At 37.6% G+C, this 12,505-nt stretch overlaps 1 protein-coding gene across 1 annotated transcript in view; it reads left to right on the top strand.

The window, feature by feature from the left end:
• LOC107296099 (protein SSUH2 homolog) overlaps window positions 1-12,505 on the top strand; it is a 33,775-nt gene that overhangs the window by 13,725 nt on the left and 7,545 nt on the right. The window contains exons 7-9 of the mRNA XM_015825443.1: window positions 4,389-4,481; window positions 7,344-7,449; window positions 8,567-8,674. Of these exons, the coding sequence (XP_015680929.1) occupies window positions 4,389-4,481; window positions 7,344-7,449; window positions 8,567-8,674 (307 nt within the window). The remainder of the gene's footprint in view (window positions 1-4,388; window positions 4,482-7,343; window positions 7,450-8,566; window positions 8,675-12,505) is intronic.

Genomic DNA, 12,505 nt, shown 5'->3' with positions numbered 1-12,505 from the left:
TTTGTCTGATTCTGAGTGACAGGATGAAGACCTCAATCTAGGCAATGGTCTGATAAGAAGGAGCTCTGTCTGCATGTGGGGCAAAAGCATGGGAAGTATTTCAGAAGGGACTCTCCTTACTTTTTGGAGACTAAAAAGAGAGGAGGGGAGATGTACTTGATTGATGGCAGCCTTGCACTGTAGTCCAGACAAGAAGCACCTCCCAATGAAGTAATCTACTTCATCGTTTTAACAGAATCCTGAAAGATTGAAAAATATTTCTCCTGTCCTTTCTTTTGAATCACCTGAAAACTGGGAGTGGGGCAAACTTCTGAAATGCTTCCCATGCTTTCCTTCACCTGAGCTGCCTCTTATCTGATCCTCGTCTAGACTCGAAATCTTCCTTTATCTCCCAAGGTCATTCCCAAATCCCATTAGGGGCAAACAGCAACAGACTGCTGGCCATGGTCTAAAGTGAGCACCAGTTCAGCCTCAATTCCAACCAAAAGCAATCTCGGCTGGAATATCTGAGTTTGGCTTAAGAAACACTGGATCCTTCTGAAATGATAGGCTGCAGTTCAGGGCTGCTTTATAACCTCTAAAATACACTTCTTCGATACCGCTCTGAGGGTTCAGTCACCCATTCATTCTTGATCCAATCATCCCTTCTTATATTACCAGACTCCCTTTACTGCATTCCACATATTTTTATGTTTCTTGTGATGTACACAGCTTTCATTTCCACATAAGAAAGGAACACAGTCATCTGATTATTTTTTTTAAAAAAAAGGAAATTATTTCTGGCAATAGCGAAATGCGTGTCTTTATATCTGAAGTCATACTTTAAGGTAATATTGCTTCATTGCCCATTATCCCTTTCCTGGTATAGAAGATAAGCACATAAACATCATGCTTTTCTTTGTAACTGCTCTTCAAGGTTTTCTCATTACCTAGTGCAGCAGCCGTCAGGTAGCTGGGAGGGAAAGTAATATGACAGATTTAGAGCCACTAAAACACTGATGGAGATGTTTTCTTCCAGGCCAGACTGTGGAGGTGGATTATGGGTAACGTAGATGGCTTTTCACTGGGATTAGAAAGAAATTGTTCCGAAAGTTTTGAAATGTTCATAAATCTTTCTTCCAACTTTCTATGTAGCAAGAAAGTTGCTCTAAACTTACGTTTTCAGAAAACATACTCCAAAACAACAAGTTTGCATCAAAATAATGGCTGAAGGATTGTACACTGCCACCAAGTAGTTCAAACGAGATTAGATTTTCTTCTAAAAGTGCACTGAGAGAGGCACCACTATTGCTCATGTGCTATCTAGGTTTTAGCCAGAAAGGTTCAATCTCATATATTTCACAGGAGATCGGAGAAAAGTAAACTCACAACACTGAGGCCAAAAAAAGTAAACTCTTGTCTCTTCCGCTGACACCAGAAGGGGCGTCAGCCATGAAGGAAGCATATTACCTTTGTCTCTGAGGAAAATCCAGAAATACTGAATAGGTTACAAATGTTTGTCATGTGTTTTGTGCAAGATTGAAGATATTAGGAACAGCTTGCCGTCAGAAGTTGTGGGTGCTTCATCACTGGAGGTTTTTAAGTAGAGACTGGAGAGTCACTTGTCTGAAATGGTATAAGGAGCAGGGAGCTGGACTAGAAGACCTCAAAGATCCTTTCCAGCTCTATTCTGATTGATTGATAATGGTAGTATTAGTATTAATCATATTAGTGATAGAAACTTTCTTCAGTGTCTTTTTCCTTGGAATGTACAATAATACACCCAAAAAAAATAGGGAATCCAGTAGACCCGTTCTCCCTACATTTTTGATTCTTCTTAGTGGTTTCCCCGCAAGTGAAGGGTCTGCTTCTTTTCAGATCAACCCACGGTTGATACAGTGGTTGTGACTGGAATTAATCAACCAGCTTGTCAACCAAGCCTGACTTCATGGTCTGAGTGAGACTGAGTAGCCCAAAGTCACTCACTGGCCTTCATGCCTAAGGAGATATTAGAACTCATAATCTCTTGGTTTCTAGCCTGGTGCCTTTAACCACTACTCCCTACATTTATATTGGCAAATAAAACAGAGGAGGAAGAGGATAAATGTACTCTGTTGAACCTAGTAAACTTGCCCTGCATGTATATGTAGAGAAGATAATTATTCTTCTTATTGAGACAAATAAGAAGAAAATAGGTAAGACAAGACATAGAAACACCGGTTCTCTGCAAAATGCTATTCGTTTTTTTCTTCTATTTTACTAGCTGATTTTCTAATAACAGTGCTGAGATTGAAATGAAATGCAAGGATTTCGAATTATTATTTTTTTCCAGTGCAAATAGTAGAACTCAATTGGAACTGGATATAACTTCTTAAATCATATGAGGAGAGATCAAGATATCATGTTCAACAATAATTATCTTGTGGAGAGAGAGCCAAATCTCAGCATGATATATAAAACTTTCTTTTCCTACTGATTTTAGGTTTCCCATTTTTCTACCAATATTTGTCTTCAGCTGATATCTATTTACTCAAGCTTATGTGCAGCTCACAAATCGTTATGTTTTAGTTTTTCCAGCTGCTAAAATGCGTGGTTTGCCATGATCTTTAGGGAATGCAAAATACCTCTCTGTTCTTCTAAAGTGTTTTATAAGACTCCATTAAGCTTAAAATAACAAAGAACAAAAAAATCAAGGTAATAATTTGAAAATGGGGATCTTAGGAGACTAACAGTTTCTTAAAATGCTTTAATAAATCAGTAGGTAATCACTGCTGATCTATATCACACTAATGCTATATAAATTTACCAACAATAAACACATGCCATCTGCACATGTTGTAGACAGGATAATACATTCCTTGAAAGGGTCACCTAATCTTCCACGGTTGAATCTGGAAGTGGCCATGATGTGCAGATACTCATACTAATTTCCTGTGCTGCCATCTTTGTTTCCAAATGACCTCGGTATTACTGGCATAAATCACAGAGTTTAGTCAATTAGCTGTTGTGTCAGAGTTAATTAAGAAGCAAGCAAGGTTTTATTTCTTTAGCTCCTAAACTTTTATCTTAGTAGTCAGAAGGGTAATGTCACACAGTGGACCCATATCAACTATTCTACATTTAATTCTTCCTCTCCTTCATCATTTCTCAAAATTCCAGAGATAATAAAGTTTTAGAAACCATGATAGTGTCAGATTATACAAATATACTTAGAACAGCTTGAGTAACAGGATATATTGATAGGTTATGTAGATCAAATTACCGGCAAAGCATGACACATCTGGAAGTCAAGCTAATTGAAAGAAGGGTGGTCCATATTTTTCCTCCTCCTCCTCCTCCTCCTCCTCCTCCTCCTCCTCCTCCTCCTCCTTCCTGATTATCTCTTTAAATATTAAAAGGGAGAATGACTTTTTCTGCCCTTTTGTCTTCCTAGGCTAAATTAAATGCTTACTCCACTGACACAATCAGCAAACACTAGGAATTAGGCTTGAAAGATGCTACAAAATAAATAATACACAAATTATCCTTACTCATATCAATATCAATTATTCCAATTAAGGATCTACTCTTACCACAGTCTGGTTGATTTGAAATAAGGTTGTTGTTGTTGTTGTTAATTGCAAAGTCATGTCCAACCCATCGCGACCCCATGGACAACATTCCTCCAGGTCTTCCTGTCCTCTACCATCTTCTGGAGTCCATTTAAGATCGCGCCTACTGCTTCAGTGACTCCATCCAGCCACCTCATTCTCTGTCGTCCCCTTCTTCTATTGGCCTCAATCTTTCCCAGCATTAGGCTCTTCTCCAGTGAGTCCTTCCTTCTCATTAGGTGGCCAAAGTACTTGAGTTTCAACTTCAGGATCTGGCCTTCTAAAGAGCAGTCGGGGTTGATCTCCTCTAGGACTGACCGGTTTGAACGCCTTGCAGTCCAAGGGACTCGCAGGAGTCTTCTCCAGCACCATAGTTCAAAGGCCTCAATTCTTTGTTGCTCAGCCTTTCTTATGGTCCAACTTTCACATCCATACATTGCAACTGGGAAAACCATGGCCTTGACTATACACACTTTTGTTGGCAGGGTGATGTCTCTGCTTTTTAGTATGCTGTCTAGATTTGCCATAGCTTTCCTCCCCAGGAGCAAGCGTCTTTTAATTTCTTGGCTGCAGTCCCCATCTTTAGGGGTTTTTTTTCCTGGTTTTCCTAGACATCTCTTAAATATTTCAGTCAAACAGAATTTTACTTTCACTGGAATTTGCTAACAATGGAAGCCACATTTTTTAAAGCATATGTGTCTATGTATGCATGTATATAGAGATTTTTTTTTTAAAAAAAATGGTATTTTATATTTAGTTTTATATTTAGCATTTAAAATAAACTAAAAAATAAACAGATTCCATTTTTACATCTAAAAGGTGCAACACCTGTTCTGGAAGAGGCAACAAAATCTGTTCAACCTGCCAAGGGGTGAAAAAGTTGCTGCACTTCATCCAGTTGATAATAACTTGGTATGTGATCCTGTTTTCAGTGTTGTTATGGTTGATGTTAGTATGAAAAATCAGCTGCTGTAATTGCTAAAGCCTCTTCAAAGAGCTTTCAACCTATGTGATGAATGTTCAACAACTCTTAATTTCACAGTCTTTCCCTGCCTGTCTTCATTTTTATTGTTACACATTAAATCTTCTTTTTCACTGTTCAGCTGTACTTGGTATTAGCCCTCTTTTCCAGTGCTGAGCCTGATATTTCATTGGCTGTCCTGGTGTTGATATATTTGGTGCCTCACAAAAGGATAGGATGAGGCAAATATTGATTTTGGGGGCGTCTTTAAAAATGTAACTTAGAATATATTCTGTACTTTGGTAGCCATAGGACCAGTGGTGGGATTCAGTCGGTTCGCACCACTTGTTCCCATATTTGAATCCCAACACTGCATAGGACTATTCAGATACCTCTCTCTCTCTGAGGTTGAAGAGAGAGATTTCTATATAATTATTTCTATTTATTAAATAATATATCACAAAAGCCATACATACTTACAATGGGATGTTAATTTAAGACCTGTGTTTGGTACCTTAAGTTCTCTATCATCATCCTCAAAATCTATATTCTACTAAAAATCTCGTTATGTTTATTTGTTCATGTTTGTTTCATCAATTTAGCCCAAATGGTGGGTTTATACCACAACAATCTTTGAATCAAGGTACCTAAAATCCTCTCACTTAAAGATTGTGTAAAAAATTCACTCCCATGGAACGGAAATTTCCACAATGTTCAGATCGGTTTTATTTGCAAAGTTGTGGCTGTTGCAGCACCCACACAGTCATGTAATCGTGATTTCCGATGTTCTCTGCCAGTTTTCCACAAGCAAAATCAAAGAGGAAGCTTGCAGGAAATCAAAAGTTTCTTCCATCCCCACTTCTTTTTTTGTTTGCCTGTGATCATTCTGATTTTCTGTTTAGAAAGTAAATATTGACAGTATTGAAATTTGCTTGCTGCTGCAATTATTATTATTTATTTATGATATAGAATGTTCTTAAAATTGGTCTTGATCGCAGGGCTGTCCGGCACAGGCCTGTCCAGCATAGGGCTGTCCGGCATTGGAGTAAAAAAAATATAGTAATTTTTTTTTTAAGGTTCACTGTGGTCACATCAGACTGCACTACCTTTTTCTCAAAACATGACAGAACAGATCATAGACTTGCCTAGTAATACCTAAATTTGCTGTTCTATTCTCCTTTGCTCAAGCCCTGTTCTTCTACCCTCTTTTGTTCAATACAGATGGTGATGGTAATATTGTAAAACCACACATAAAGTCCTGGGCTCTGATTGCTAGAAATGAATGCAAAAACAGATACAACAGGCAGCCTGTAACAGTGTTCCAGTTTTCTAATATAAACACCACGGTTCTCTATGTCGCTCTTTTTATTACAGCATTTACATGACATTATTATCTGATTTAATTGTGCTGAAGCTATGTAAGCATTTGCATGCTTCTGCAGACACACCCATTAAGCATGAATTAAGTTACAGTGAGGCTCTATCGGTTTTACTAATGAAGATACTCTTCCAAAATAGGGGTGGACACATTGTGTAAGTTAGCCCATTAGAGGTACCTCAGTCTAAAAATCTCCAAAAAATCTGACTGTGGGTAGAGTTTGCCTGCAATACTTAGGCTTAGCTGTAGGAAACCCTATGTTTTGAGACTTATTGAGAAACAAACCCTTTATCCCTTGACTAAAACGGCATGAGACAAATATTGAATTGTAATAAATGGCATGATTTCTGACAAGACAACCATTGCCTTTATTCAAAATGACATACCTCTTATACTTCCTTGTCAGTTCTTTAACAGGATAATAACTATGATATTTTGTATTCAGAAGCATCCGGGTAGGATGGGTTTGTACTTCTAAAATTAAATGAGAATGTCAGAAAGAGATTATTTTTTTTCAAGTGAACCTTACACCTCTTTCCCTTCTTTCCTGGATCACCCTAAATAGGTTTTAAGACAATCTCACCTTTCATTTGTAAATTCTGCACACTTTCCAACCACTCCTTCTATCTTATTTTAATGGGGGGGGGGAGAAATCCTGTTGATCAGAAAACAAAATTACTTACTTACCAAGGACATTTACACAGAAAGGGCCCTTCTTGGCAAAGAAGAACTTGGCCTTTGAATGACTCTTTCACTTTTAAATCCATGCTCATTTTTAGTTCCTCTGAATCTTGTTTTGAGTGTGGGCTTTCATTATGAAAGCTTACTTTAGCTGACCTTTCTTTTCATTGCGGTGCTACTCTCCTCTTAACTTGTCTTTCACAAACTGATTACTTTCCTCCAGTAGTGGGATTCAAATATGTGAACAACCAGTTCTCTGTGTGGATGCCACTTCCAGAAATCCATTCTGGGCCTGGGCAACAAAAAATTAGCTACCGGTTCTGCCGAAGTGGTGCGAACTGGCTGAATCCCACCACTATTTTCCTTCTTCAGTTATCCTTTTAATGCGCAGCAAACTATTAATACATCCATCTTTTAAAACCAAACTGCAGTGTTGTGCCTTATCTCTATGTACATATGATTTTGCATCAGGGATTCCTAAACTTTTGCCATCACACTTTCTTTTATTGTCTTCTTAAGGTACACCTCCCTTAAAAATCCAAACACAAAAACAAATGAACAATGAAAACAATAACATTAACATTTGGGAAAGGTAGATTTATTGTGACAATGTAACTACAAAGTTCTTCATCCTTCCCTAGTACACTTTACAGTTTGGGAAACCCCATAGTAAATCTCCCTCCCTCTCNCTCCCCCTCCCCTCCCCTCCCCCTCCCCTTCTCCTTCTTCTTCTCTAATCCTTTTTATCTTTCAGGAAAAACAATGTGTATGAATTCATTTCTGAACATCAACTAAGCTTTCCGAGAGATCTGCTTAGTAAAGCTGTGGGGGAAAATGTACTTAAAGATGAAAATACTCTGGTAAGTACGATGATACTTCCTTAAGGCAAAGTTCCTGGTGTTTGCCAACAATGCCTCTAGATCCTTATTGTCTTTCTAATCATCATCACCATTATCATCACCACCATCACTACCAGTACCAGTAAAAAAAAAAAGACAACTGGAAACTACATGATTTAATGTTATAATTCATTTATTACCTCATGTACCTTTATCTAGCATTGATATATTAAATGTAATTGGGCTTTCATTGAGATTTCAACTATATACTTAGACTGGGTTCATATATCGGCCACTGATTACTAGGAAGTATTTCTAAACCTCTAGTTTTTGGAGCTATAATCCAGTCCAAAAGAAAGGGAACACCTCGGAGAAAATGACTCTACTTAAGCTATTTGCTCCTGCTTTTTGTTACAGGTTTCAACTATCTTTATAAGTTTTTGATTAGTATTTAATATATTTGGTCTTGGTCTGTAGATGGTAGTAATGCCACTCTCATAGCTTGGCATCTCATAAACATTTGCAGAATATTTTTTATTTTGTTTAATTGATATGCCTGTTCTATTTGTCAATACAGCTAAAAAAAAGCAACGATGATATTATATATATTAAGACATAAGCACCAGAAACCGGATGCACTTACAATTTCTACATTTGTGCCACAAGAGGAACAGATGATGACTCATAATTTTTCTTATTACAATTAACAATCCCAGAATTACAAAGTCAATACATCATGTCCTGCAGTTTTATATTCATCATATGCATATTACTTATATTGAGATAATTCTCATTTTAAGCAATTGGAGTAGGGAGACTCACTTAAGCTCTGCAGCTCCTAATATTCTGCTTTTTATAGCTTTAGGGATTGAGCAATCTTCCTAGTAACAGTGATGGGTGAACTTGGGAGGAGAGAGAAATTGTAATAATAGCATCTTTTTTCTGATCTCATCAGGCTTGACAATGTGTTATGCACAATGCCTGAAGTAATGCCATTACTTCAGCTCATGTACCTGGTGTGCTAATAAAAGCAATGGATGGGTAGACATGATCAGAAAGGATAGAAAGGAAATTTTAAAAAGAACCCAGCAACCTACAATAGAATGTATAGTTTTTGAAGTTCTTTTTTATGCTTCAGGTATACCCACTTGTTGATTTCCCTAATGCTGAGATCTCACTGGCTTCCCAAAGAGCTATTGCAGAGCATCATGGCCAGCTCAGCAGCATATCTCGCATCCTGTGGCAGGTATATCAAAGTAGGCCTTTTAAAACTTGAATTCTACCCAAACTTTGAACTTACTACATATGAGAAATTTGGAAATCACAATACTTGGTTATTTCAACAAGCAAAAATAACTATTTGTGATATGGCACCGTATCTGTTTATCACTGGATCTGCATTTGGAAAAGAAAGAAATGCACAATTCCTAAGCATTGGCTATTGCAGGAGCTAAGGACCATGCAAACTGGGAGATCTTAATGTTTGTTTGTTTTACTTATAAGCAGCTAATTTAAGAAGTGATGTTGACAGATGGGGAACATAACCTTCTTTATCTGCATACTTTTCCAAGAGAAGCATTTCCCCAGTCTGGTTTCTGTGGAAGGTTATAAATATTTTCACCATTCTAATCTGGAGGAAATATACCGTATTTTTCCGTCTATAAGATGCATCCTTGTACAAGATGCTCTGGCATGCAAGTTTCTGTGCGCCGATCAGCTGTTTGGTGGAGCGCTGAACAGCTGAGCCAGCAAATCTGGAAGTTCAGCCGGCCGACGATCTTGCCCCGTGCCCCCCTCCCGTTAGTGGTAAGCCCACAGGGGCTTGACACCTGCTCCAGGCGGCATGGCAACCCACAGAGGCATGCCCTGGGCTGCGGAGGTTACCATTATTTTTCCATGTATAAGACGCTGTACTTGTATAAGATGCACCTGATTTTTGAACAGGGTGTTTGCAGGAAAAAACAGCGTCTTATACACAGAAAAATACAGTAGGTGGTTTATATGTGTCAAAAGCATAGTAAAAATAATACGAATAAACAATAATCAATTGCAAGAATGGCTCAAATGAAATATACTTTGAAACCATTAGTGCAATAATCAAATGCAGTAATAGCTAAAATGAAAGATACTTAACATTTACTCACTTAAAAACCCTTCACACAATGATTGGGGCTGGAAACATGCTGAATTTTGGCACACACATCTCACTAAAACAGGTGATTTTAATGGTGACTTCCTGAATAAGCCACAGTTGGATTGTTTATGCAACACATTAAGCCTTTTCCCTTGAAAAGGCACCTTCAGGTTTTGCAAAAGGTACAGTAAGGAGGCATAGCAGTTTTGAGGACCAGAGCGATCCTTAGAAATAAAGATAATGTTGGAAGATGGGCATTAATCTTACATAAATCCTTTGGAATAGGCTATATTTTTTTCATAGATTAGATTAGATTAGATTGATACAAAATTAGGTGGAGCTGGAAATTTAGCAGGAGAAACCAGTTCAGAATTGTATGTGTTGCAGTGTTTCCTTTCTGCCACCAGGTGGCAGAATGGCTACATGATCAGAGAGCTCTTTCTCCCTCATAAGGGATTCACTCTCCATTTTCCACATAAAACCCTTCTTGTCAAACATTTTAATTAAACACTTGTTTAAAAATATACATTTTTTATTTTAAAATGTCTCTCTCACACACAACTGCATAGAATGTGGTCATCGTCCATATTATGTTAGTTGCTCAATAATTTGAGCACACTTGGAATACTGCATTCAGTTTTGGTCACCACAATGTAAAAAAGATGTTGAGATTCTAGAAAGAGTACAGAGAAAAGCAACAAAGATGATTAGGGGACTGGAGGCTAAAACATATAAGGAATGGTTGCTGGAATTGGGTATGTCTAGTTTAATGAGGAGAAGGACGAGGGATGACATGATAGCAGTGTTCCAATATCTCAGGGGATGCCACAAAGAAGAGGGTGTGAAGCTATTCTCCAAAGCACCTGAAGGCAGAACAAGGAACAATGGATGGAAACTAATCAAGGAGAGATGCAACCTAGGACTAAGGAGAAATTTCCTGACAGTTAGAAGAATTAATCAGTGGAACAACCTGCCTCCAGAAGCTGTAAATGCTCCAACACTGGAAGTTTTTAAGAAGAAACTGGACAATCATTTGTCTGAAATGGTATAGAGTTTCCTGCCTGAGCAGGGGGTTGGACTAGAAGACCTCCAAAGTCCCTTCCAACTCTGTTATTCTGTTAATTTGATGTACATTAACTAAGATGTATATTAAGAACTCAGGAAAGTGAACAAAAGGAATCCAGGAATCTGAACACGAACACTACATCTTCTGCTACATGAAGAGATAACTCATCAACCTATCAGAAGATTCAGAATTAGTTTGGAATAAAATCAGAAATGTGGTGAATATATATATCAAACTAGATGGAGTTATTATTAAGCTATTTTAGAAATGTAATAAGTTAAATAATTAGTCACATATTACAGTTCAAGAAATTTAATTTTTCTGGCACAGAGAGGCTATGTAGTTGATTTTATTTTGTGATAGGATTTGCATATTTTTGTAATTATTTAGTTACTATTGTCTTTATATCTCTTCTTCTGAGCCTAATGTAGTGTGCACACAAGTCTCTTCATTTTATACCCACAACAGCAACAGAGGCAATTGGACTGAATGAGAGTGATTTGTACTGCGTCCCCTTGTGAGCTCTGTGTTATCCTAATTACCCTGCCTGCTATTTTTAATTTCTCTATTGTATTCTCCCTTTTAAAAATATATTTTATTAAAAGTTTTTTTTCTTAACGCACAGTACAAAGAAAAATAAAAACAATGGAAAAAGGGGAAGGAAAGAGGATAGAGGAGATAAAATGAAAGGAAACAGAAAATGAAATAAAAAAAAGAAACAAAAAGCAGTAATTTCCAACTTTTTTTTGGTGCAGTAAGATACATAATAAAATTATGGTATCAACTTCTTAGATATACCAAATAGTAACTGCTAGCCATCTATATAGCAGTAATCCATTTAGTTGGCAAAATCCAAAGTTTCTTTTCTCTCTCTCTCTTTCATGCAAAAGGCCCAGAAGCAGCTTCCAAGTACTGGTAGTCCTTCACTTATAACCATTTGTTTAGTGACTGACTGAAGTAAAAAAAATAACAATTTTTCACACTTATGACCTTTGCAGCATCCCCATGATCATGTAAATCAAATGCTTGGGAACTGGCATGTGTTTATGATGGTTGCAGTGTTCTGTGGTCATGTCACCTTTTACGGCCTTCTGGCAAGCAAAGATTTTTAATTACATGTGGTGGACATCTCAAGAAGATGTTGAGACTCTAGAAAGAGTACAGAGAAGAGCAACAAAGATGATTAGGGGACTGGAGGCTAAAGCATACAAGGAAAGGCTGCTGGAATTGGGTATGTCTAGTTTAACGAAGAGAAGGACGAGGGGGGACATGATAGCAGTGTTCCAATATCTCAGGGGCTGCCACAAAGAAGAGGGAGTCAAGCCATTTTCCAAAGCACCTGAAGGCAGGATGAGAAGCAACGGATGGAAACTAATCAAGGAGAGAAGCAACCTAGAACTAAGGAGAAACTTCCTGACAGTTAGAACAATTAACCAGTGGAACAACCTGCCTCCAGAAGCTTTGAATGCTCCAACACTGGGAGTTTTTAAGAAGAGACTGGACAGCCATTTGTCTGAAATGTTATAGGGTTTCCTGACTGAACAGTGGGTTGGACTAGAGGACTTCCAACTTCTTCTTCCTCTTCCTCTTCTCCTTCTCCTTCTCCTTCTCCTTCTCCTTCTCCTTCTCCTTCTCCTTCTCCTTCTCCTTCTCCTTCTCCTTCTCCTTCTCCTTCTTCTTTTCTTCTTCTTCTTCTTCTTCTTCTTCTTCTTCTTCTTCTTCTTCTTCTTCTTCTTCTTCTTCTTCTTCTTCTTCTTCTTCTTCTTCTTCTTCTTCTTCTTCTTCTTCTTCTTCTTCTTCTTCTTCTTCTTCTTCTTCTTCTTCTTCTTCTTATTATTATTATTATTATTATTATTATTATTATTATTATTATTATT

Source organism: Protobothrops mucrosquamatus, unplaced genomic scaffold, assembly GCF_001527695.2.
Source record: "Protobothrops mucrosquamatus isolate PMUCROS unplaced genomic scaffold, P.Mucros_1.0 scaffold2639, whole genome shotgun sequence".
NCBI lineage: Eukaryota > Metazoa > Chordata > Lepidosauria > Squamata > Viperidae > Protobothrops > Protobothrops mucrosquamatus.
The sequence above is the reverse complement of the archived record's forward strand: the minus strand, read 5'-3'. Positions and strand labels throughout refer to the sequence as shown.